Here is a 22,832-nt window from a genome sequence, read left to right on the forward strand (position 1 = left end):
TTGGTCCCCAGATGGGTAAGGGCATGGCTGCCCAGAGCCCCAGGAACCAGGGAGACACAGAGGGACCTACCCCTGCCTCAGGGTCCGGGGTATAGACCGCCCCAGGAAAGGTGTGTGGGCCCCAGTCCCCTGGCCTCCAGCTGGACTGCCTCTGTCCTCTGTATTGGTCTCTCCCCTCATACAGGCCCGACCGGAGCTGGCAACCCCTGGCAAGGGCCCTGCCGGGCACAGTCATCTGGGCAAATGACTCATGCTGGGGGCGAGGGGAAGAGCGGGGGCCGGGTGAGTTAATAGCAAACCCATTACGTCCCGAAGTCACTTCACACGAGGGACAAATGGTCCATTGAGGTTGATTTGGCTGCCGGCTGGCTCCAGCAGCAACCGGGGTGGGGAGATTTCATTATCCAGGAAAGCAGCACCAGATTGCTGGGAGGGACCCTCCTCCCCCACCTCCCCCCCTGCCCCGCCAGCACGCCTGCTCTTCCTGTCTCCCTCCCTCCCACGTGGGGCTTTTTGTTCCCAGGGCTGCGGCCCAGCATCGGGAGCCTGCATCTCAGGTACCCTCTCCTCCCGTGGGGGTCACGGCAGGCGAAGGGGCACGTCCAGGGGCACACAACATCCTCTCATGTTCATGGTGGACTGGGAACAGGGTGGAAAAAAAAAAGATCCAACCCAACAGGAAGCCCCCCCAAACACATTTTGGCTATGGAGAGGGCGGATACCCCTAATTGCAGGCTCCCAGAAAGATCTGGTAGTAAAACTGGAGTCCACGTCTCTGCATCATCCTCTTTATCACTTTTGTATTCTGGACAAGAGTACAGTGGGTATCTCTTCCATGGGCAAAAGCTACGGTCAGGCAGGCTTTAATTCATTCCCTTTTCCCACCCCCACCCCCCGCGTCATCTCTTTTATTTTTAAACTTTTATTTATTTATTTCTAAAATATTTATTTATTTTGCTGCACCAGGTCTTAGATTTGGCATGCGGGCTCTTTAGTTGTGGTATGTGAACTCTTGGTTGCGGCATGTGAGATCTTGTTTCCTGACCAAGGATTGAACCCCGGGGCCCCCTGCATTCAAAGCATGGAGTCTTAACCACTGGACCACCAGGGAAACCCCCCCATCTCTTTAAAATAGCCCAAACTGGCTAAAGATAGAGTGAACAGCTCGATAGGTACTGATCTCCCCATCACCAGAGGTGTGCAAGGGTAGGGTGGATGAGATTATTAGGGAGCAGACATTGAAGGAGATTCCAGCAGGGTTTGTGGATGCAGGGTAAGCCTTGAAGAACCTTCCGAGAGGGTGCAGAAGACAGGGGCAGGGAGCAAGCTGCCCTTCCCATGATGACCGGCCACCACTCCTGGCAGTGGGCTGGGGTATTGTCAGGGCAGGTGGCCACCGTCCAAGGTGCCAGGCTCGCTGGCAGCTCCCCAGGGACAATGTCGCCTTGGTCACTGCGGTGACTTCAAAATAAGCGTGGCCGCAGAGGCCCTGTTGCCCCTTCTTCTCTGCTTGGATCCCGTTGTTCTTGCTGTTCCTGCTGACGTGGAACTAGGGTGACTCAGCCTTGTCCCCACACTGCAGCAGAGGCGAGCTGCTTCCAAGCCTCTGAGGCCCTCAGTGCAGGGCGCCTGCTGGAGAAAAGTGGCAAGGAGGCCAGGACAATGATGGCCCCTGGGGACAGCCTGTCCCCTCTGGGGATGTGGCCTGGCCAAGTCTCCTGGCTGCCCTGGTGGGGGTGGGGAGTCTGCAGGCTGACACAGTGACTGGCTGCTTCGAGGCTGGGTTGGTCCCAGGCCAGCCACTCCTCTGAGGCCCCTTGTGCAACTTTGCTGAACTATCAGAAGGGCCCGAGGGAGTTTCCCATCAGCTGGGGGATGTGGGATGCTGAGTGTCCCCTACTTCATCTCTGTACCGCCAACCTCAACTGGTGGCTAGGAAGGTGGGGACTCAAATCCATTCCAAAGCCCGATCCAGGGGGCTCGGGGTAGGAGCAGAGGTTCGTGGGGCTGTGCAGAGAGGGAAGAGTCAGGAATAAAATGAGTCCTCAAAAGAAGAGACTTCCTCCTCCCCCATCGTATCTGGGTGATAGCTCACCACACTAGCATCCCAGACAGCTGAATGTGCCCATCCAAAGCCCATTGGACGCGTGGATAAACAAATGACTCTCCAGAGCCACAGTCTGGGTTCAGCTGGTGGGGAGTCATCTTGCAGGGTCATAATTTCCCCCAGGTCCTTCTGCCCCCTGTGTTAGCAGCCGCCTCCCTCTGCCCTGGCTCCCAGTGTCCCACGGGATTTAATATCACTGCAGGGAAATGTGCAGTGAATCTGAAAGATGGGAGGGGCGGGCCATGCTGCTGTCTCAGTCACATTGTCAGAGCCGGGAGGCAGGGGCAACGTCAGCTGATTCAGCCCTGAGTTGGGGGGCTGTCAACTGGAGTTTAGAGGGCTCGGGGCTCACGGAGGGACGGGGAGCCCTGTGTGCCTGGAGCCCAAAGGCCAGGAGCTTCCTTTGGTGGCTCGACAGCATGATTTAGAAGAGTAAGATTTTTGTTTAAAAAGTCCCCCTGCCTCTGAGATAAGGGCCGGGCTGCTGTGGTCAGAGTTTGCTCTAAGTGTTCCAAGCAAAGGAGGCTGGAGTGAGGACTGGGAAGTTTGGGCAACAGATTGATCATGTGCTAAGGGAACGGCATTCCCCTTTGAAGTGAAACCTTCTGGTTGCATTTAAGCCACCAGGCAGATGGTGTAAGGGGGTTTTGGAGCCTACACACCAGTTAAATGTCAGCGGTACCCACAGACGGGCTTCACAGGGAGATTCAAAATCGGGCTGCCTAAGAGTCTTTGTGGTCAGAAGCATGGCTGCTGCTGATGTCTCGGGGCGATAAAGGGCCATGGGGGCCTGGGGGCCTGGCCCAGGGCAGACGGCGTCCTGCCTGTCACCCTGAACGTGGAGGCTGGTCTGTGCGGTGCTGGCAGGGACGCACAGAGTCTGGGCGGTGTCCCCAAGGGCCCTTCTGCCCTGCTAGGGCAGTCCCCTGTCAGGGGTCCCCGTGACCCTGCGCCCCCACAAAGGGAACTGAACGCTGTTCATTCAACAGGGTCTAACAGGGTCTTGGGGGAGTCTCGGGGTCTCTGTTGCAGGCCTGGAGGCGAAGGAGCAACTGGCTCAAGGTGTGTCCTGAGGGACCCTGGGGTGGTCGCTCTGATGTTTGAAAGAAAATGACAGACAGGGAGCCAGCAGAGGAAGACCTGGGGGAGGACGTCCAGGCGGAGAGGACAGTTAAGGCGGGTGTCTGGCAGCAGGGGGCAGAGGGGAGACGGAGGCGGGGGTGGGGGGTGGTGGTGGTGGTGGTGGTGGTGAGTGAATAGGTGAGGCTGCAGCGGTGGGTGGAGGCCAAGGCACCCGGGACCTCGGCAGCCTCAGCGAGGAGTCTGCAGTCTGTCCACTCTAAGTGTGGACCAGGCTGTGGGGGGGTCACATCGTCTGACCTCACTTTGAAAGCCTCACCGTGAGTTCTGGGGCAAAGGGAAGCGGGAGGCAGAGCGTGCAGCTCCGTCGGGAGGCTTTGCCGGAAGCCCGGGAGAGGGGACAGCCGTAGGACAAGAGCCAGCTGTTGAATTTTGAGACATTTTGTGAGCCAGTTGTTAAACACAGTCATCATTAAAATTTTAATTATATGTTATAAAATATGGGATTTCCATTTTATACAATGTACGTTTTGGGAAATGTTGTTCAGTCGCTAAGTTATGTCCGACTCTTTGCGACCCTATGGACGCCAGGCTTCCCCGTCCTTCACTATCTCCTGGAGTTATCTCAAGCTCATGTCCATTGAGTCAATGATGCTATTTAACCAGCTCATCCTCTGTATAGAGGTTATTATTTAAAATTAAATTCTGTGGAATTATCCTACAGTCTGCTTCTCAGGTGGTGCAGAAGCCCTTCCCTTCTCCAGGGGATCTTCCTGACCCAGGGATCGAGTTTGCCTGCCAATGCAGGGGATGCAAGAGATGTGGGTTTGATACTTGCATCGGGAAGATCCCCTGGAGGAAGAAATGGTAACTCCTCCAGTATTCTTGCCTGGAAAAATTCCAGGGACAGAGGAGCCAGGTGGGGCTACAGTCCATGGGGTCACAAAGAGCTGGACGTAACTAAGCGCACACACACACACACACGCACACACACACATCACACAATCCAGTCATTCCACTCCTGAGTATATACCCAAAAGAATTAAATGCAGAAACTCAAAGAAATGTTTGTACACCCATGTTTGTAGCAGTGTTATTCACAATAGCCAAAAGGTGAAAGTATCCAAGTGTCCTTCAGTTGATGAATGGATAAACAAAATTTGGTATATATGTACAGTGGAATATGATTCAGCCTATAAAAATCCGGAAATTTACACATGCTGAAACATGCACGCCTTGAATAACAAATCTTCAAGACATACTAAATGAAATAAACCAGACACAGAAGGGCAAGTATTACGATTGCATTTTACCTGAAGTACCTCAAGTAGTCAAATTTTTAGAGATGGCAAGAAGTGTGGTGGTTGCCAGAGCTTGGGATGAGGAAGGGGGGAAAGTGAAGAGTTATTGTGTAATGAGAATAGAGGATCAGTTTGGGATGGCGGACAGTTTTGGAAATGGATGGTTGTACAGCAGTGTGAATATACTTAGCGCCAATGAACTGTACTTACAGATGGTGGAAACGGTAAATTTTATATTATGTATATTTTACCACAATAAAAATGCATCGATCTGTTAGAGAAAATTATAAAATTAAATCAGAGATGTATGTGGTATGCATTAAATTACTTACAGGTAATTATATTAAGAACGAAGATAATAAATATACAAAGTTCTCCACTTTCTAAGGATCTTATTATATTTAACCATCATCTTTGTTCTTGAATACTGGAATTCTCCAGGCAAGAATACTGGAGTGGGTAGCCATTCCCTTCTCCAGGGGATCTTCCAGACCAGGGATCAAACCCGGGTCTCCTGCATTGCTGGCGAATTCGTTACCTTCTGAGCCACCAGGGAAGCCTTTGGTAGCCTCCAAATTGTCCGAGGTGGGACTATTTATAACATAGAAACAGGCAAATGCTATATATCGGGTACAGTTGTATTTGCTGGTTGTTAAACCTTAAACAACCTATCTCCAGTGGAGGGGCAGGGCTGGAGTAGGGGCACTAGAGTAGGGCAGATACAAACTGATATTTTTGAGGTAGACACTTGCTGATGGCTTGGATATGACAGGGGCAGGGGAGGGAAAGGGAGACCTTGAGGGTGATGCCTTGACGCCTGGCTTGAGCGGCTAGGTGAACGGTGGTGCTGTTTACTGAGATGACAGCCTGAAGGGGCTTGGGGACTGTGGAAGGCCCAGCAGCTGATGGACTGGAGGCTCCAGGGCTCAGGGAGGCCATATGGGGCTCCAGGTGCACACAGAGCTGAGACCATATGGCCCCTGCCCCAGAGGAGACAGATGGTCCACTTCATGGGGCCCACAGGCCCGGTGTGCTGGGCACACAGCCACCGCTCTCCCTCCGGTCCCCACACCCCCTCCAGAGCGCGGGTCAGGGATACTGCCGGGTGAGCCAGAGTGCTGTTTCCGCCCCTCCGGTTCCTCCTCCTGCTCTTCCTGCACTTCGCAAGGGCCACTGCACCTGGGCTGGACCTGCGGGCTTTCCCTTCAGGCTTGCTCCTTCCATCTCCAGAAGGGCTTCACACTACACCTTTCTCACCAGCCCTGGCCTCCAGCTTTTCTTATGGAAAGTTGCTGACTGAGTGCCCCGAGCCCCCAGCTCCCTCCGACTGCAACCTGCCGGCCATTGTTCATTACCAGCTGTGGATTTTGTGGCTCCTGAGACGTCCTTGGGGAGAGGCAGCCTTGGTCTAAAGGGATGATTCGGTCCACAGGAGTGTCCTGGGGCTGCTGTAACAAAGAACCACACATCAGGGAGCTTAAAACCACAAAAAATTATTTTCTCACAATTGGAGATGAGAAGTCTGAAATCAAGGTGTGAGCACAGCAAGCATTCTTTTTTTTTTTTTTAAATATAGATATTTATTTATTTATTAGCTGCACTGGGTGTTGCTGCACACTGGCTTTCTCTAGTTGCAGTGAGTGGGGGCTCCTCTCTAGTTGCCGTGCACAGGCTTCTCATTGCAGTGGCTTCTCTTGTTGTGGAGCATGGGCTCTAGGGTATGTGGGCTTCAGTAGTTGCAGCTCTCAGCTCTAGAGTGAGGGCTCAGCAGTTGTGGTGCAGGGGCTTAGCTGGCCCATGTTAGGTGGGATCTTCCCGGACCAGGAATTGAACTGGTGTCCCCTGCATTGGCAGGCAGATTCTTAACTGCTGGACCAGCAGGGAAGCCCCAGAGCAAGCTCTCTCTGAAGGCTCTGGGGAAGTCTTACCTTGTGGCTTACAGCTTCCAGGGTCCCAAGTGTTACTTGCTTTGTGGCTGCATCACTCCCAGCCCTGCCTCTGACTTCACGTGGGCCTTTTCTCTGGGCCTCCGTGTCTTCTCCTTTTTCGTCTCTACAAGGACACTGGCTGTAGGGTTCAGGGCCCACTTTAACCCAGGGTGATTTTATCTCAAGGCCCTTGTGTGTCTGCGGGCTAAGTTGCTTCAGGCGTGTCTGACTCTTTGTGACCCATGGATTGTATGTAGCCCATCAGGCTCCTATGTCCATGGGCTCTCCCAGGCAAGAATACTGGAGTGGGTTGCCATGCCCTCCTCCAGGGGATCTTCCCCACCCAAGGATCAAACCTGCGCCTCTTACGTCTCCTGGCACAAGGGTTGTTTACCACTAGCTCAAGACCTTCAGCTTCATTACATCTACAGAGATCCTTACACCAAGCCAGTTCTCGTTCCAAGGTTTGGAATGGACTTATCTTTTCAGGGCCCACCATTCACCCCATTACATGTCTCATGGTGGACCTGCGAGGTAGGTGGCCCCTCTGATGTTCCCCAAATTATACCTTTCCCTTAGGCCAGGCCTACAAATGGTCTTGCCCTCGCCCATGGTCTTGGGAGAGCGTTACCATCACAGAATTCGGAGGCCTCACAGTTCTTTTTCTCTCACCAAATTTAACCTCATTTTCTTCTCTCTGCTGCTGCTGCTGCTCATTTTATCTGCCCAGAGCCCCAACCAGGATCGTCTGTCCAGACCCCAGCCCTGACTGCTCATGCCCTGGCAAAGAGGGTTGGGGGGGAGCCCTCCCCCATCCGATTGGGATCAGGCCTTGTTAAAGTCCCGGGGCCCCAATCTGGACACAGTCATCAGAAGTGATCAAAGGATGGGGGATGATTAAAGGGCCGGGATGGATGATTTAAGCCGAGAAAGAGAAGGCCAAGGAGCAACTGGATTGTCTTCGAGTTCGGAGAAGGTAATTATTACTTGAAGGGTGGTGCCCAGCTGTTTCCCATCTCCTCTGAGGACAGGGAAAAAAGAGGAAATAAATGATGTACAATTAGAGCGGTTGGTTAGATACAAGGGTGAACTTCCTGGCTGGGAGTGTGGCCAAGTGCCGCATGGGGTTTCCTGAGGGAACGTGGGGGTATCTCCTTACCTGGAGGTGTCTAGGCCTGGCATTGGCGGCCTTGGTGGTTAAGTGGAGGAAGGCCAGAGGCAGAGGGATGCACTCACTGGGCTCTGGAGCACAATTGTGCCAACATTCTGGCCTCGGAGGTCTGCTCCCTCCTGCCATTGTCCTTTGGGTTCCCATAGGCAAGCATTTTGGTGAGGTGTGGACCCTGGCAGGCCTCCCTGAGGAGATAAGCATAAGTATGTTTAGCTCTGCTGTGAATGGAAGTGAATAATACACTATAGGCTGACCCTGTGCAAATCTGGTTGAACTCCAAGCCAGCTCCCTGGGAGAACAATCACATGGGTGTGTCTACACTCACCGGTGCTTTTTATAAAAACACTGGAGAATAATGCTATGGCTCAGGCTGGACGCTGCCCTATCTCTGGGACCCAGCATCTTCCCAGGGGGTTATGGTGTAAAGCTGTTTCTTAGAGGGAGTGGACCACCACACTCCCAAATACGGGGTGGGGGGGGCAGGTGGCCAGAGCACTGGACAACCAGGCAGGCCCAGGTGCTGGTTTTCAGACAAGTAGTGCCGTGGGCTGGTGTGGAAGCCATCAGGATGCTGTTAATGACAGTGGTGACTCCATTTCTGAAACCCCTGCTCCCAGGCAGAGGGTGTGTGCGCATCTGAAATGTCTGTGGTTTTGCAGTTCCCTGTCCACAAACTCACTTGGTTGAAAATAGTTCAAAATATCCAAGGCATGAGGGAGGGAGAGACTGCTTTTCTTAAAAAGGAAGGACTCGATTTCATCAACTTAAAAAAAGCTCCTCAAACCTAGCACATTCTCTGTGAGAGGGCCTGAATAACCTGGATGGCACTCAGGGCTCAGCATCCCTAGTGCATTTGGGATCTTTTAGAACTAGGGGTGTAGGGGGCTGGGAGGGAGGTAGCACTGACCAGCCTGAGACCCAGGACAAGACCTTGGGCACTCACAGGCCACACTGAGGGCACCATATTGCCCCAGTTGCCCATCAGCTCAGGGAGCATCTTTCTCTGCTATAAATTCTCACACTGGCCCCTGACTCAGGGCAGAGGCTCTGGGGTTAAGGAAATGGGGTGGGGGGGGGAGAAAAGGCAGGAGTGCCTAACTGGCTGGGGGGATTGGTAGAGACCCCCCTCCCCAACTGTTGGTGCCAGACCTCGGGGCCCTCCCCGTTGCTTCTCAAGTTCCAGCCCATCCTTTTGTCCCCAGTCCCGGGGACCTGCCTGCCTTGTAGGTAACAGGGTTTAATCAGCGTTTGTCGAATGGATGGAGAAGGGTAGAAATTAACTTACCCTGGAGCGCAAGGCCAGATGGGGCGGAGCCTCACCCGCAGGCCCCTGCCTCCCCGTCCCCTCCCCCAACTCCTGCCTTCAAATACTTTGAAATAATCTACTTCTTACTAGGGTAGAACCCGGGAGTCTAGCGCAGCCTTCGGAAGACCCTTGTTGTCGAGCGTGGAGGTGGCACGTGTCCCTGGCGGTTCTGACCAGGGTGTTCCATCCCCACTGGGCCAGCGCCTTTTTTGACACCAACCCCCGAGGGTACAGCAGGGACCTCGGGGATGGAGGTTTGGGGGAGGGGAGGGAGCAGCTGGAGGGATGCCCCGAGCGGGTGGGATTCGGCGCCCCCTTTCCCCCAGAGTCACGTGACTCGCGATCATTCCCCCCCCGCCCCCCCACGGTCCTCGGCTCTAGGCCAACAGGCCCGGATCCTGCCGGCCGCTGGCCGGAGCGCTTAACCCTTGCGGGCGCTGAGCGCGCGAAGGCGGCGGCGAACTTTGGCTGCGTAAATAAAAACCTCCCGCAGAAGGATCCCTACACCCCAGGGAAGGGGAGGAATCTTTTCCCCCCACCCCCCGCTCCCCGGCGCCGCCCCCGCGCCGCCGCCGGGCCTCCACATCCGCCCACATCTGGCCACAGCGGGGCCTCCGGGGGGGGTAGAGAGGGCGCCGGGGCCGCGTCCGTCGCCGTCCCCTGGGCGCGGGCCAGGCGGGGAGAAGAGGGGGGCGCTCGGGTCGGGCGCCCAGGACTCAGCCGATCCCCGCGGGCGCCGCTCGGGCCCCAGCTCCCCCACCCCCCGCCCAGGCCCGGCCTTGACAGGCGGGCGAAGCAGCCAGTGCGAGACGGGGAGGCCGGGCCCCGGGTGCGGGGAACCTGATCCGCCCGGGAGGCGGGGGCGGGGCGGGGCGGGGGCGCGGGGAGCGGGGAGCGACGGCGCTCGCCCGCCTCCCCCATTCATTCAGCGGAGCCCGGGGGCCGAGGGGCTCCGGCGGCCAGCTCTGCACGGCGGGAGCGCGGGCGGGGCCCCCCCCAGCCAGCGCGCAGGGCCGGGGCCGGCCCGGGGCGCCTCCTCGCCGCCGCCCTCCGCGCGCCGCGCCGCGCCAGAGCCACCATGTCCGACCCCGCGGTCAACGCGCAGCTGGACGGGATCATTTCGGACTTCGAAGGTGGGTGCCGGCCGCCCACCGCACGGCAGGGGGCCCCTCGGGGAGGACCCCCGCGCGAGACGGGGGCGCAGACGGGCAGGCGGGACCCCGATGGGGCGCCCTCCCGCCGCGCGCCCCCCCACCCCGCGCCCGCGTCGCCTCCGCGGAGGACCCCGTTAGGGGGACGCGGGGACCGCGCGCCCTTGCGGGCCCCCGCGCTCGCCCTGCGCGCTGCCGCCGGGTTTCCTTCCTTTTATTGTTGTTTGTGTTTGTCGAGCGACGACAGTCTCCTCGAGGGCTCGTCCTCGAAGGACCCGGGCGCGCAGTTTCCCTCTCGGCTTGCCCTTCAGTCCTCTCCGTTGCGCTTTCCCCGTCGGCCTCGGGGCCCTGGTCTTTGGGGCGGGCTGGGGGAGTTAAGTTACCCGTCCCCGGCGTCCCGCCCGCAGGACAGCCCCCTCACACACCCCCCACTACCCCCACCCCCCACCCACATCAATTTCGGGGTCTGGGCTGAGCAGAGAATCCAGGCTGGGGAGGGACCCGAGTGGACACGGCCCAGGTCGCGACGAGTCTAAAAGTGGTGGTGGTGGGGGGCGTCCCGTTGCTCCCATCCGGGCCTGGGGACGTCGTCAGCGGGGAGGGAGCGCATGTTGGTCCCCTCCTCCCTCCGGGGTTTAGAAAAGTGTGAAGGGACGTGGGGAGCTTCTCCCGCCGGATGCGGTAGGACGTCCAGCTCCCGGGTTCGTGTGTGTGTAGCTTTCATGCGCCCTCCTGCCTGCCGGTGGCTCTGCGTCCTGCCTCCCGGGGAGTGAAGAAAGCGGTCGGAAGGGAAGCTCACACAATAGTCTCCAGCACTTCGGGGCCGGATTTCGGAGGGGCGGGTCTGTCTCTGCTGAGATCTGGAGCCCCCGCCCCTCGGAGGGGCTCCCAGGCAGCCTTTGGGCAGACCCTTCTGGTGGGCCCCGACCTAGGGAAGGCTGGGTTGAAGGGAGTGAGCAGAAGTCCAGGTGCCAGGCTAGTCCTCAGGGCAGAATCAAGGCTGGGGTCTGGGGGCCCAGAGCCCAGCCCGGCACTTGGCCCACCTGGGGTCAGCTCCGTTTGAAGGGGTACTTCTGGGGACCAGAGCCTGTGTGGACCCCAGGCAGAGCCCCAACAGCTGTAATTCTGGGCTGGGCCTGGACGGGCTTAGCAGGGGGTGGAGAGACAGGAGGGGGTGGGGTCCAGCATCGGCTTGCCTTGTGCAAGGGCCGAGCCTGCTGGGGGCTGGCTCTCTGGTTGGGGCACTTTTCTGACTGTGACACTGAGCAATAAGAGGAGTTCTGGGTCCACAGAGCTGTGATGGCTTGTACCCCGCAGTTCTGACCTCTTGGGTGTGTGCTCATACTCAAGGTCTCCCCTGAGTCTGTTTTGCCTTCACTTTGCCCCCAGCAGCACTCTCGCTGCTGCTGGAGGAAGAAAGCACTTCTAGGGCCTTTCATGCCCAACAGTCTGAGTGGGAGAACTGGTCGACCTGGAGATGGCTGCCTGCCTCAGGCCCTGTGTTCTGTGTACTTTTCTCCTGAGGTCTGTGCGAGTCAGGTCTGCTTGCCGTCCCTGACATGAAAGCAGGAGGTCAGGAGCCCTGAGGCAGCTGGAGGAGGAGGAGGTTTGGGGGTCGTTTGCTCTGTCACAGTACATGCCCCGGAGGTTGTTGGCGCCTCTGACTTGGGGCCAGCGTGCAACTCCATCCTCACCCGAAGTGCCCCATCTGGAGATGCCAGCAGCCTCGGTGGCTGCTTCTCAGGCAGCCTCTCAACCCTCTCATCTGGTGGAGACAATGGCCTCATTGAGACCATCCTGGGGTAGCAGTTGGCAGTCCCGTGCTTGTGCTTTCAGGGGGGGATTTCTCACTTAGGGAGCGGAGCCTGGACCCTCTGGTTCCTGGTGTGTGGCAGCCTCCCCATTGTGTACCCTGCAGACTCATGCACTGAAGGCAGGCGAGTTAGAGCCCTCCGCGTGCACGTTGGTGTGTGTGTGTGTGTGTGTGTGTGTGTGTGTGTGTGTGTGTGTGTATACGCTCTGTACACATGGCCAACTTGGAGACCAGAAAGGCAGCTTCCCCAAGAGCCCCCGGAACTCAGAGTGGAGTTGGCTGTTGAGAGTGACAACCTTGGACAGACAGACGTGGGAAGGAGAGATCAGGGCAGGAGGAGGGTGTCTGACCCAGAGCAACTGTGGGTGATACTGGCTGGCAGAGCCAGGACAGAGAAAGGTCGTGGTGGTGGAGGAGGCACAATCTGGTCGCAGGCGGGAGGAGGAGCCTGCTTAGGCCAGGGACAGTGAGCTGAGTAGGGGAGGCCAGAATGAGCTGGTCCATTAGGGCTGCGGCGTGAGAGGGGCCTGCTTGTGACGGTCAGATGAGCAAGGTCACAGAAGACCACCAGGCGTGCCTGCCTGCAGGGAGCCCAGACCAACCTGGGGAGGTGGCCGGAGTGGCCGAGATCGGAGCCGGAGGAGCGCTGGTCTGTTTCCGTGGGGCCGGTGGGGCCCTCTGCCTGGGCTGCCCACTTGGTATCTCAGTTTCTGCAAGGTTGGGTCAGAGGAGTGGGAGGAAATGCTGGCTCCTTGACAGCTGCATATGTTGGTGGCTAAAGATGGAGGCCCCAGGGGCCACTACCAAAGGCTGGAGAGTTCTGAGCCATGGCGGTTGCTGGGGGTGACTGTCACCCGGAGCAGACTGGAGTCCTGTGGCTGGGTCCCACTGGCTCTGTTGGGGTGTTCCCTGGAGGTTTGGGGTGATGGCAGTATCCAGGCCCAAGTAGCAGGCCCTGCAGGGCAGACAGAAAGCTGTCCCAGTGGAGGTGTGTGTGTGTTGGTGTGGGGGGGGATTGTGGAGTGGATACCCCCAGTTAAATTCTGCATTTTGTGTTTTGCTGAATTGATTTTTTTAAAGTTTCGTTTCTCCTGTTGGAAGATGGACTGCAGGTGGCCTCAGCACCCGTCTTTCCCCATGTGATGGGGTGGCTGGAAGGGTGACCCCATCTGCTATCTGGCTCCCGGCTGGTGGAGTACAGGGCAGTCGGACGGCGTGTTCTCTAATGAAGGCAGGCCAAATCTGTTATCGCAAACGCTATTACAACTCGGGTCTTTGTGTAACAAAAGCCCTTCCAAGTGCCAGCTGTTGGCCTACTTTTCCAGCAGGGTTGGCTGTAACCGGATTTGCATGGGCTGAAAAAATCCTGAAAGTCCTTGATGATGGTTGAGACGCAATCTGGCCCAGGACCCAGGAGTTCCGGTCCCAGAGCCATCTCTCCCGCCTGGAGGAGGTGTCTGCCCTTCTGAACCTCTGACGTCTTCTCAGGGGACCCTGCCAGCTGGGCCCCGGAGCCCAAGCAGGCCCTGGGCCCAGAGCGTGAAGCGGGCAGTGGGCAGGGAGAAGGTCTCCTGGGGAGATGAGACTCTGCAGCTTCACCTGCTCGTCTGGGAGCCCAGATGCCTCCTGGACCAGGGCTCCCTCGACGGCTGGGTCCAGGTGCCCCTCTCCTCCCAGGAGGACAAGGCCTAGCTTGGTGATGGGTGTGAGTCGGCCCCTAATTAACACCACTGGGCTTCTTGAGCGATGATGAGTCCTGCTTTTCAGCGAGACTCGAGGCCTCTTGAGAATACAGCATCCCCACAGTCCTCACCTGGTGGCAGGAGACAGGAGCTGTGGTGGCATGAGATCACTCGTTGGCTGGAAGGAACCAACCTTCCTGAGACTCCGCTGATACCTGCTTGTGGCTACGAGGGGCTGGCTCTCTGATGGGTCTGACCACCACCAGCTGCATTGGCCTGGTGCTACTGGGTCCAGGGCCTGGGCCTAGACTCACCCTCTGTCTTGATTGCGAGTAAGTGCCAGGTGGCAGAAGGGTCCCCATCATCAATGGGGCTGAGGTTTAGACGTGGGCCAGGGAGGTAGGTTGAGCAGGGACATCCCGTGCTGTGGGGTGTCCATCTGGAAAGGCTTCCTGGAGGACACAGATCTTTCCAGGAAGTCTTTTTTTGGGGGCGGGGGGGCTGTGCCGCACGGCACGTGAGCTCTTATTTCCCGACCAGGGATTGAACCCAGGCCTTTGGCAGTGGAAGTATGGAATCCTACCCAGTGGACCAGCAGGGAAGTACCATGTAGGAAGGATTGAAAGGGACAAGTGAGTAGAGTTTGCATCCTGAAGGAGAGGGCCTTTGGAGAGAAGTGATGGGTAGGGCAGTTGGCTGGTGAAAGAGTCTTGGCCCATGAGCCTCGGTTTCCCCTTCTGTTCAGTGGGGTTATAAACACCTCTGTCCAAGGATCGTCTTGGGGAGATAGCCGACAGCCTGAACCTGGTTCCTGTTCGCGGGAGTATGGTGGGTGCTGCTGCTGTTGGGGCTCGAGGTGGGGGTCAGGTATTTGCAAGGATTGGGTGGGCATGGATGCCTAAATGCAGGAATCTGAGTGATGGAAGGGAAGGGGTGTAAGGGTCTGTTGGGTCCCCAAGTGATTGCGGGGAGTGGTCGTGAGTGAGGCTGTATACCACGGTCAGCACGGTCGATTCAGAGCAGATACTTGTGCTGCTGGCCAGTGGGGGAGCCCTTCCCTGGGCCTGGTAGACATCCCATTTGGAGGTGTCACACTGTCTCACAGGCAGAACTTGGAGACTTGGGTCAGGTGGGCTGCCTGTAGGGTTCCTTCACTGGGGAGGTCATCCCAGTCTCCCCCTGCCCTGGAGCACCCCAGATGGGTGGACCTTGGGCCCGTCCTACAGACGATGACACAGGCATATGCTGGATGACTTGGCTTTGAAGACAGTGGGGTCAGGCTGCCTGCCCATGCCTCTGCTGGCTGCCAGCCTTCCTGAAAGGGAGTTGGAACCGGGAGCTGGTATCAGGGACGGGGTGTGCTGACCGGGACATCCTCCTTGACCAGTAGCCCTTTGCCACTCCTGGTTGTGTTGCAAATCAAGAACTTGGCGCATCGTCCCCTCTGGGGCCAGTGTGGAGAAGCCAGGGCTTGGAGGCCAGAGCTGGGTGCCTCGAGCTCGCCCCCGGGGGCTGGTTAGCCCTGCACCCATGTGCCAATGTGGGAAGCAGGCGGGCCTGTGCTGGGGCCTCCCTGCTTGAAGAAAGGAGCCCCCTGGAGCTCGAGCCCCCAGGCTCAGTGGCAGCCAGGGCAGCCCTGGGTCCGACACACTGGGAGTGGACACACGGTGGGTGTACTTGCTCAGGCCATGTTTGTGAGCGAGACTGTCCTGCTGGTGGAAGCAGTTGGCCTTGCAGCCTGTTCATGACGTGACGTTGCCAAGCGCAGATGGCACGCTCACCGTGCAGGGGCTGGAGACTTCTCGGCCCGGTAACCGTGGCCTTGGCACGGCCTTGGCAGGCCCCTAAGGAAGTGCTACAGCCCTCATCCTGGTGCTGGCCGAGCAGAATGGGGCCTCGCCTTCTCTTTCTCCTTGAATGTCTAGTAGTCAGGAATGTCACATTCAGAGATGGAGCCCCCTACCAAGGTTCAGTTCAGGCATCACCATTATCCTTCCCCCACCACCGGTCTACCAGCTGAATGCCCTTCATCGTGCTGGGGGTAGGCTGGCTGCTAACAGAAGTCTCCTTGGGGTACAGACAGGACCTCAGGCCAAAAACAAGGACCTGGGGGCCAGGCTCAAGGGATCCGTGGTGGCCCCAAACCCAAGAGTCCCACCTTCTTGCCGGGCCAGACCGGGTGCTTCTGATGGGCTTGGAGTCCCTGAGGGCAGGTAACAGTGGGTCATGGTGTAGACTCTCAAAGACCTGGTGGTGTGTTTAGAATGGTGGGCTAGGGTAGGGGTTAAGGGGTGCTGGGCAAGCCAGGGGGCTCTCAGGAGAGATTTATCAGAAGTCAAGGCCCCAGGGGATGTCATTTCTTGGGTTCATCCCAGAAACCCAGCCAGGAAGCAAGTTCCTTTCCTTTCTCTTGCACCGCTGAGGAAACATGGTCGAACAGTGGCTGTCTTTCCAGGCTCCTCTCGGTTTTTCCCAAATTTGGAGGCTGAGTTGCTTATGAGATGAAACGGGCTGCAAGTCTGTGGAGCCCGGTCCCAGAAGACTGAGAATTTGTAATTTCTCTGGCCAAACAAACCCAGCAGTTGGCCTTTAGACACCCCCCGGCGCTGGGGGCATTTCTGGGCTCCGGGTGTTTAATTTGGTCTGTACAGAGCCCGAAGGCTCCGTTCAGCCTAGACCAGGACACGGTCTGGAAACTTCAAGATTGTTGTCAGTTTTTAAAGTGCTGCCAATGCCCTGAAATTTAGGCAGAGGGACAAAAGGATGGCCTCCATGTGAGTGGAGAATGTACACAGCGAGCGCCGCCCCCATAGCATAGAGTGAGGTTGCAGGGGAGGTGAGGAGCCCGGGAATGAGGCTCTAACCTGCCTCTTTCGTTTTTTAAAAAAATTATTCTTAATTGAGGATAATTGCTGTACAGTGTTGTGTTGGCTTCTGCCATACATCAGCGTGAATCAGCCATAGGTATGCACACGTCCCCTCCCTCCTGAAGCTCCCTCCCGCCTCCCACCCCATCCCACCCCTCTAGGTCGTCACAGAGCACCAGGTTGAGCTCCCTGTGTTGTACAGCAAGTTCCCATTAGCTATCCATTTTACATATGTTGATGTACATGTTTCAATGCTATTCTCTCAATTTGTCCCACCCTCTCCTTCCGTCTGTGGCCCCAAGTTCTCTGTGTTTGTATCTCTATTATTGCCATACTAATAGGTTCATCAGTACTATTTTTCCAGATCCTATTATCTATATATTAATAGACAATATTTGTTTTTCTCTTCCTGACTTATTTCACTCTGTATAACAGGCTCTAGTTTCATCCACCTCACTAGAACTAACTCAAATTTGTTCCTTTTTATGCCTGAGTAATATTCCATTGTATATCTGAAATATGTATACAACTTCTTTATCCATTCATCTGTGAATGGACTTTTAGGTTGCTTCTGTGTCCTGGCTATTGTAAATAGTGCTACAGTGAACATTGGGATACATGTGTCTTTTAGTATTGTGGTTTTCTAAGGGTATATGCTCAGTAGTGGGATTGCTGGGTCATATGGTAGTTCTAGTCCTAGTTTTTAAAGAAATCTCCATACTGTTCTCCATAGTGGCTGTTATCAATTTACATTCCCACCTACAGTGTAACAGGGTTCCCTTTTCTTCACATCCTCTCCAGGATTTATTGTTTGTAGGTGTTTTTTTTTCTTTTGATGATGTCCATTCTGACCAGTGTAAGGTGATACTTTATTGTGTTAATAGTTTTGATGTGCATTTCTGTAATAATAAATGACATTGAGCATTTTTTCACGTGCTTATTAAACATCTGTATGTCTTCTTTGGAGAAATGTCTGTTTAGGTCTTCTGCCCACTTTATTGATTGGGTTGTTTATTTTTCTGATATTGAGCTGCTGAGTTGCTTGTATGTTTTGGAGATTAATCCTTTGTCAGTTGCTTCATTTGCAATTATTTTTTCCCATCCTGGGCAACCTGACTCTTTTTTGTGTTGCATGGTTTTTCTCAGTTGACCCTCTCTCTCAGATTCCTGAGTCTCTGACAGTCCCTCCTGGAATGCTGAGCCCTGCAGTCTCCAGCCTTTTCTGCTCCCAGAGTCTCTGGGCCATCTGTGAAGCCTGACTCTGCCCCGAGTTGCAAAATTCAGAAAATCGAGGGACCTGGCCTTGAACACATTAGCGTGCCCTCCCCACACATGGCTTAGAGCTTCATATGTCTCTGTCCCCGACACCGGGAGTCCTGCCTTCAAACACCTCCGGGGGGTCCAGGTGGGATGGAGGAGGGGAGGCAGGAGAGGTGCCCCCCACAAGTCCATTCCACATGTTCTCTGGTTACTGCAGCCTCTGAGGGACTATCTGGCTAGGGGTTTGATGGATGTCCCCCTGGGTACAAATAGGGGGAGCAGGGTCACTCCCCCCCCCCCACCCGGGGGACCTTACGTGGAATGGCACAGGGATAGGGAGTTGAGTTTGTTTTGCTGCCTGGGTCTTAGCAAGTCTGAGCTGGGAGTTCCTGGGGCTGGTTTTTCCCTCGCTTGTACAAGGAGGGTTGGAACTCTGAGCTCTTTGCAGCCGGTGTCTGATCTTTTATGACCAGTCACAGGCACTTCCTCTGCGTTTCTAGTTGTCAGACCCACAGCCCTCTTCAAGGAGTGCAGGCTGATGGCTCCTCTGGCCGTGGGCTTTTGACTGTCCCCTGAGGCAAGGCTTGGGGGTCCCAGGCACCTCCGTGTGGGAGGCTGTGGCTGAGGGTCCTGGTGGGGATGGGAAGGGAGACACGGGAACACCGACAACCCCCTCTCTGCCTGCAGGAGGTTCAGCGATGGAATGGTCTCGTTTTGTTTTTTTTTTGGCGGGAAGAAGGAGTGGTGTCCCAGGCAGAGTGGCCCAGATTCTGGCCACCTCACCTTCTCCCCTCCCTCGTCTTCAGTGAGATGGAGAAGTTTCCGGTTCTGACCGTCGGTGGCCAGCAGCCTGGCCAGGCAGCAGCCTGCCCGTTCTCCAGACTCTCCTAGGCAGTACCTCAGCCTGGAGCCCGGCCGGCCCCTCCCTGAGTGCAGAAAGCCAGCCCCCAGCAGGGCTCTCTGGCCCTCCTTTCCACGTGGGTGGGCAGTTTCCCTCTGAGGGGCAGGCCAGGCCCCTGCCCTGAGTCCCCGGAGACCGATATCATCTACAGTAAAAGCACACAAGTTTTCCTGGCTCCATCCCAGACCCGGAGGGGCGGCCTTTTCCGCTGTCCCCTGCCTCCTGTCCCCCATCACAAGTCAGGGGAGGAGTGCTCTGTAAAGTAACTGGGTTTGGGTTTTTTTTTTTTTCCTTCAGTTCAAAAATGAAGTAAGTGCTAGAATCTTTCTGTGTCTGGTGGGCCGAGAGGAGGATGGCCGGGGTGGGAGAGGCAGCCAGCTCATTCGTTTGTTTACTCAACGGTTAACCGTGGGCGCCAGCTAAGTGCTAGCTCCCTTCTCCCTTCTGGGGCTCCAGGCATGAGCCCAGAAGAGGGGTAGGTTCAGGAAGGCTTCCTGGAGGAAGGGACACCAAACAGAGTCCTGGGTAGGAGTTTACCAGGCAGGGTCTCCAGGCAGATGGTGCTGGCTGCCTCCCGTTGCAATTGCTGCCCGCTTGTAGTTGGTTTGGAAGACTGTGTTATGCCCACATCTGGCACAGGTACCCTTAGCACTGAGACGGAAAGGTGGTGGGAAGGGGCTGTGCCTGCAGACATAGGTCAGGGTGTAGAGGGGCTCTAGGCTCCAGCTTTCCTCCTGGTCAGATTGCAGGGAAAGATGGGTGGTGCATATAGTCCAGGTGGAAGAAGGACACGTGATGTGTTTCTGTAGTGAGGATGGTGGGTCTGGAGTGGCAAGCTTTTTCCTCCGGGCTTCCATCAGAAAGACCTCTGGAGGGGCTGCTCTACTTTCCTGCTAAACTACAAAAGAAGCGATGGGGAGGGGGCGAGATGGGGAAGGCGCTCATTCTTTCACCCCTTTGCAGGCCCGGTGCAGAGGAGAGGGTGCAGGTGGGGCTATTTCCCCTCCCTCCTGGTGGCTGCCCCTACCCCAGCTCCTGCCCTGGCAGAGGAGTTTGGGGCAGCTGGGGTAGGGGTGGGGACACCAGTGAGGGAGGAAACCTTGCCCCTGCCCTGGCTGGCGCTCAGATATTTGCATCTCCTAATATTTACGTGATGGAGCCGGGCTTCTGCAAGCAGCTACCCTGGAGCCAGCTGTTGGGCTCCGGCCTCCCTCCCGAATTTTTTGTTCTCTGATCCAAGTCCCGGCCCTTCCAGCTGTTGCCCTTTCACTCACAGGCACTTCCTCTGACCGTGCTGGTTCTTGTTCCTCATAACCGTCTCTGTGTTGAGCACCTACGACATGCCAGGCCCCAGGCTGGGCACTCTGTATTCAAGGGCTCTTGGTCCTCCGGAACCCAGGAGGTCATGAAGGTCACGGGTAGCCCGAGGTCACACTGGAAGGGAGACCCCGGTGCACTGCGCCCCGGTTCTCGCCTGGGCCACCTCACCAGGCTGACCCTGCCTGGCCAGAATGGAAATCGCAGTCTACCTAGCAGTGGTGGGTGGGGACAGGTGGGGGACCAGAGCTTGGGGTCTGGCAGAGGTTGCCTGTGCCCGTATCCTGGCCTCATCGCTTTCCAGCTCAGTGACCACGTCAGTGATGCTGGAATCACAGGGCTCACCCTGCAGGTGTGTGTCCGAGGCTCAGTGCAGCACAAGTGCCATGCTGGTGTGGCGTGTAGCAGGTGCCGTACTGCTACTGAGAGTCTGGCTTTTAGGAGGCAGGGTGGGGTGTGGAGGTAGCGTGGTGTGATGGTTCAGCATGCTGGCTCAGTTTGGCTTCACCCTCACCCACGCTGGGATGCTGGGCTGGTCATTAGCCTCTCTGTGCCTTGGTTTCCCATCTGGAAAATGGGGACTAGAGGAAACTAGCTCATCTCCTGGAGGTCTTGGGAGGTGAATGAGCCCTTAGGGTTGTGCCTGGTGTGTGGGTGAGCACCGGTAAATGTTGAGTTAAAGATTCAAGGCAACAAGCACTTCTTAGAGGCTCATAAGTCACACAAGACTCGGTCCCAGGCCTTCATGAAAAGTGGAACGTCTTAGTCTGTAACGAAAAGACCACAGACCGGGGTCTTACATAGCATACATTTGCTTCTCTCAGTTCTGGAGGCTGGACGTCCAAGGTCAAGACTCCGGCAGATTCATTGTCTGGCGGTGGCTTCCTGGTTCACAGACAGCGTATTTTCACGATGCTGATTCAGGGCAAAAGGGGGGAGAGAGAGCTCTCTGGGGTCTCTTTTAGAAGAGTGCTGATCCCATCAAGAGGGCTCCACCCTCAAGACCTCATCACGCCCAAAGGGTCTACCTCTAAGGCCCTATCACCTTGAGGGATAGCATTCAACCTGTGAATTTGGGGGAACACGTTCACTCTGCAGCAGGGCCCAGCGTGGATGGATGAGCTTGGCTCCTGCCCACAGGATGGTGACGGTCTTTTGGGAGGAACATGATGGCTTTTCTGGGAGTCAAGGGGAAGGGAGGGAGGCTGGCTGGGACCATGGCCGCCAGCGCTGGGCCTCTCTCTGCCTGTTTCCTGGAGCAGATGAGTTAGAATGGAGACCCTAGGCAGCTTCGACCTTCTCTCTCTCTGTCTTTTTTTGATCTGGACCATTTTTAAAGTCTTTATTGAGTTTGTTACAATATTGCTTTTGTTTTGTGGTTTTGTGTTTTTTTGGCCGGGAGGCATATGGGATCTCAGCCCGGTGACCAGGATTGAACCCGCGCCTCCTGTATGGAAGTCTTAACCATTGGACCGCCAGGGAGGTCCCTCTCAACCTTCTCTAAGGGGATGCTGCTATGGGCCCTGGGCAGATCTGGGGGCCTTGTGACTGACACGCCCCCTCATCCCATGGGCCTCTGCCTTAGCGGTGCCCAGTGTGTCCTTTGGTTTGTGACCAGCTCAGGGGCTGAGTGGTGGCCACAGAAGCTGGACAGAAATCTTGGGTGCCTTCGGGGGACAGTGGGGCGGGCAGAGCCGCTGGCTGGAGCTGCCTCCTGGAGGGTTGGATGCTTAGATTTCCTTCTTGTAGGATTCCCAGGAGGGGGATGAAGAGGAGGCTTGTGAGCCCATGGGAGGGCAGAGGTCCTTGCTCACTTTCTCCCCAGACACTCTCGGGATGCCAGGCCCACCCAGCCCTCCTGACAGGACCTCTAAAAAGCGGGGACCAGTAATCTGTCTTCTAACAAGCTCTGGAAATGATTCTGATCATCAGCTGGAGCTGAGAATGATCTGGAACCGGAACTTTAGAACCACAAAGGAATTTGGAGAACGAATGCAAGAATATATAGCAATGCGGGTTACCTGATGCTGCAGGAGAAAGGCCCAAAGCCGTGTCTCTCTGTGAGCCTGCTTTACAAATACTCGTGTACACATGCAGTGAAAGGATTGGAAGGATGTTTGCCAGAATATTGATAGTGGTTATCTTGGTCGTGGGTTGATAGGTATTTTTCCCTTTGTTTCTCTGTGTTTTGCAGATTTTGTGCATTGCACATACACTTTCTGTATTGCATTTAGAGTCAGGAAAAGAGCAATAGATACTATTTTTTAAGGTTCATTGTCAAAAAGAAAACTCACCCAGCATAACTTCCTACCCCAGTTTGAGAGACTCAAAGTGCCCATTTGGCTGATGGTGGCCGAGCCAGGACCCTTGGGTCCCGCTGACTCTTTCCAGCGGTGGATTGGAGTGCTGAGTGGAGTGAAGCCCAAACACACAGGCTATGGGGCCAGTTCTGCAGGCAGCACCGGCAGCTGCATGTTCGGCTGCAGAGGACTGTGGCCGGAGCCTGGGTCCTCAGCCTCGGTCCAGGAGGGGAGGTGGCCTCTCCTGGCCCCTCCAGCTCTGCTAAGTGTTCGGAATCACTGGGCCTGTGGTTGCAGGAGTGATGAGAGAAACTTGGAGCTGGTGGCAGCCCGCAAGATGGCCCTCATGGGGTCATTGGGTGTCCCAGCTGGAAGAGACCAGCGTGCTGAGGCCAGAGGGGTCAGTTGCCTAGCTCAGACGGTGCATAGAGGTGACTTGTGACAACTCCATGCACTGTCCGGCAGCCCCCAGCTCTAGGTCATCTGCACAGCAGACCCTCCTACACCCAACAGTTCTGCTGAGGACAGCTTGGCTGAAATTCTCCACTTTTAGGTAAGAAAGGAATTACTCCTGCCTGCAGCTCTGTTTCCTGGAGGCGCTTTCTCTCTGCCGCTCTGGACCTCCCCCAACCCAGGGGCTTTCAGGCT

The 22,832-nt window shown here is 56.2% G+C and overlaps 1 protein-coding gene and 1 long non-coding RNA gene across 5 annotated transcripts in view; one reads left to right on the plus strand and one right to left on the minus strand.

Annotated features, from left to right (window-relative positions):
* SEPTIN9 (septin 9) overlaps positions 1-22,832 on the plus strand; it is a 179,338-nt gene that overhangs the window by 61,084 nt on the left and 95,422 nt on the right. The window contains exon 1 of one of the 4 annotated variants that reach the window (XM_081575588.1): positions 9,503-10,026. The exons of 2 other annotated variants lie outside the window; for them this stretch is intronic. In XM_081575588.1, the coding sequence (XP_081431714.1) occupies positions 9,972-10,026 (55 nt within the window). In that variant the 5' untranslated portion in view covers positions 9,503-9,971. Of the gene's footprint in view, positions 1-9,502; positions 10,027-12,344; positions 12,556-22,832 lie in introns of those variants that run through there. One more of the 4 variants, XM_081575586.1, reaches the window with a different exon arrangement.
* On the minus strand, positions 4,718-9,456 carry LOC145540658 (uncharacterized). The gene is made up of 5 exons (XR_014078460.1): positions 8,981-9,456; positions 7,576-7,772; positions 6,417-7,437; positions 5,844-5,936; positions 4,718-5,079 (listed from the first exon to the last, which is right to left on the minus strand). It is a non-coding gene; the product is annotated as an uncharacterized LOC145540658 (long non-coding RNA).

This window comes from Giraffa tippelskirchi, chromosome 3 (genome assembly GCF_054371585.1).
Source record: "Giraffa tippelskirchi isolate mGirTip1 chromosome 3, T2T-mGirTip1v1.2.pri, whole genome shotgun sequence".
NCBI classification, from domain to species: domain Eukaryota; kingdom Metazoa; phylum Chordata; class Mammalia; order Artiodactyla; family Giraffidae; genus Giraffa; species Giraffa tippelskirchi.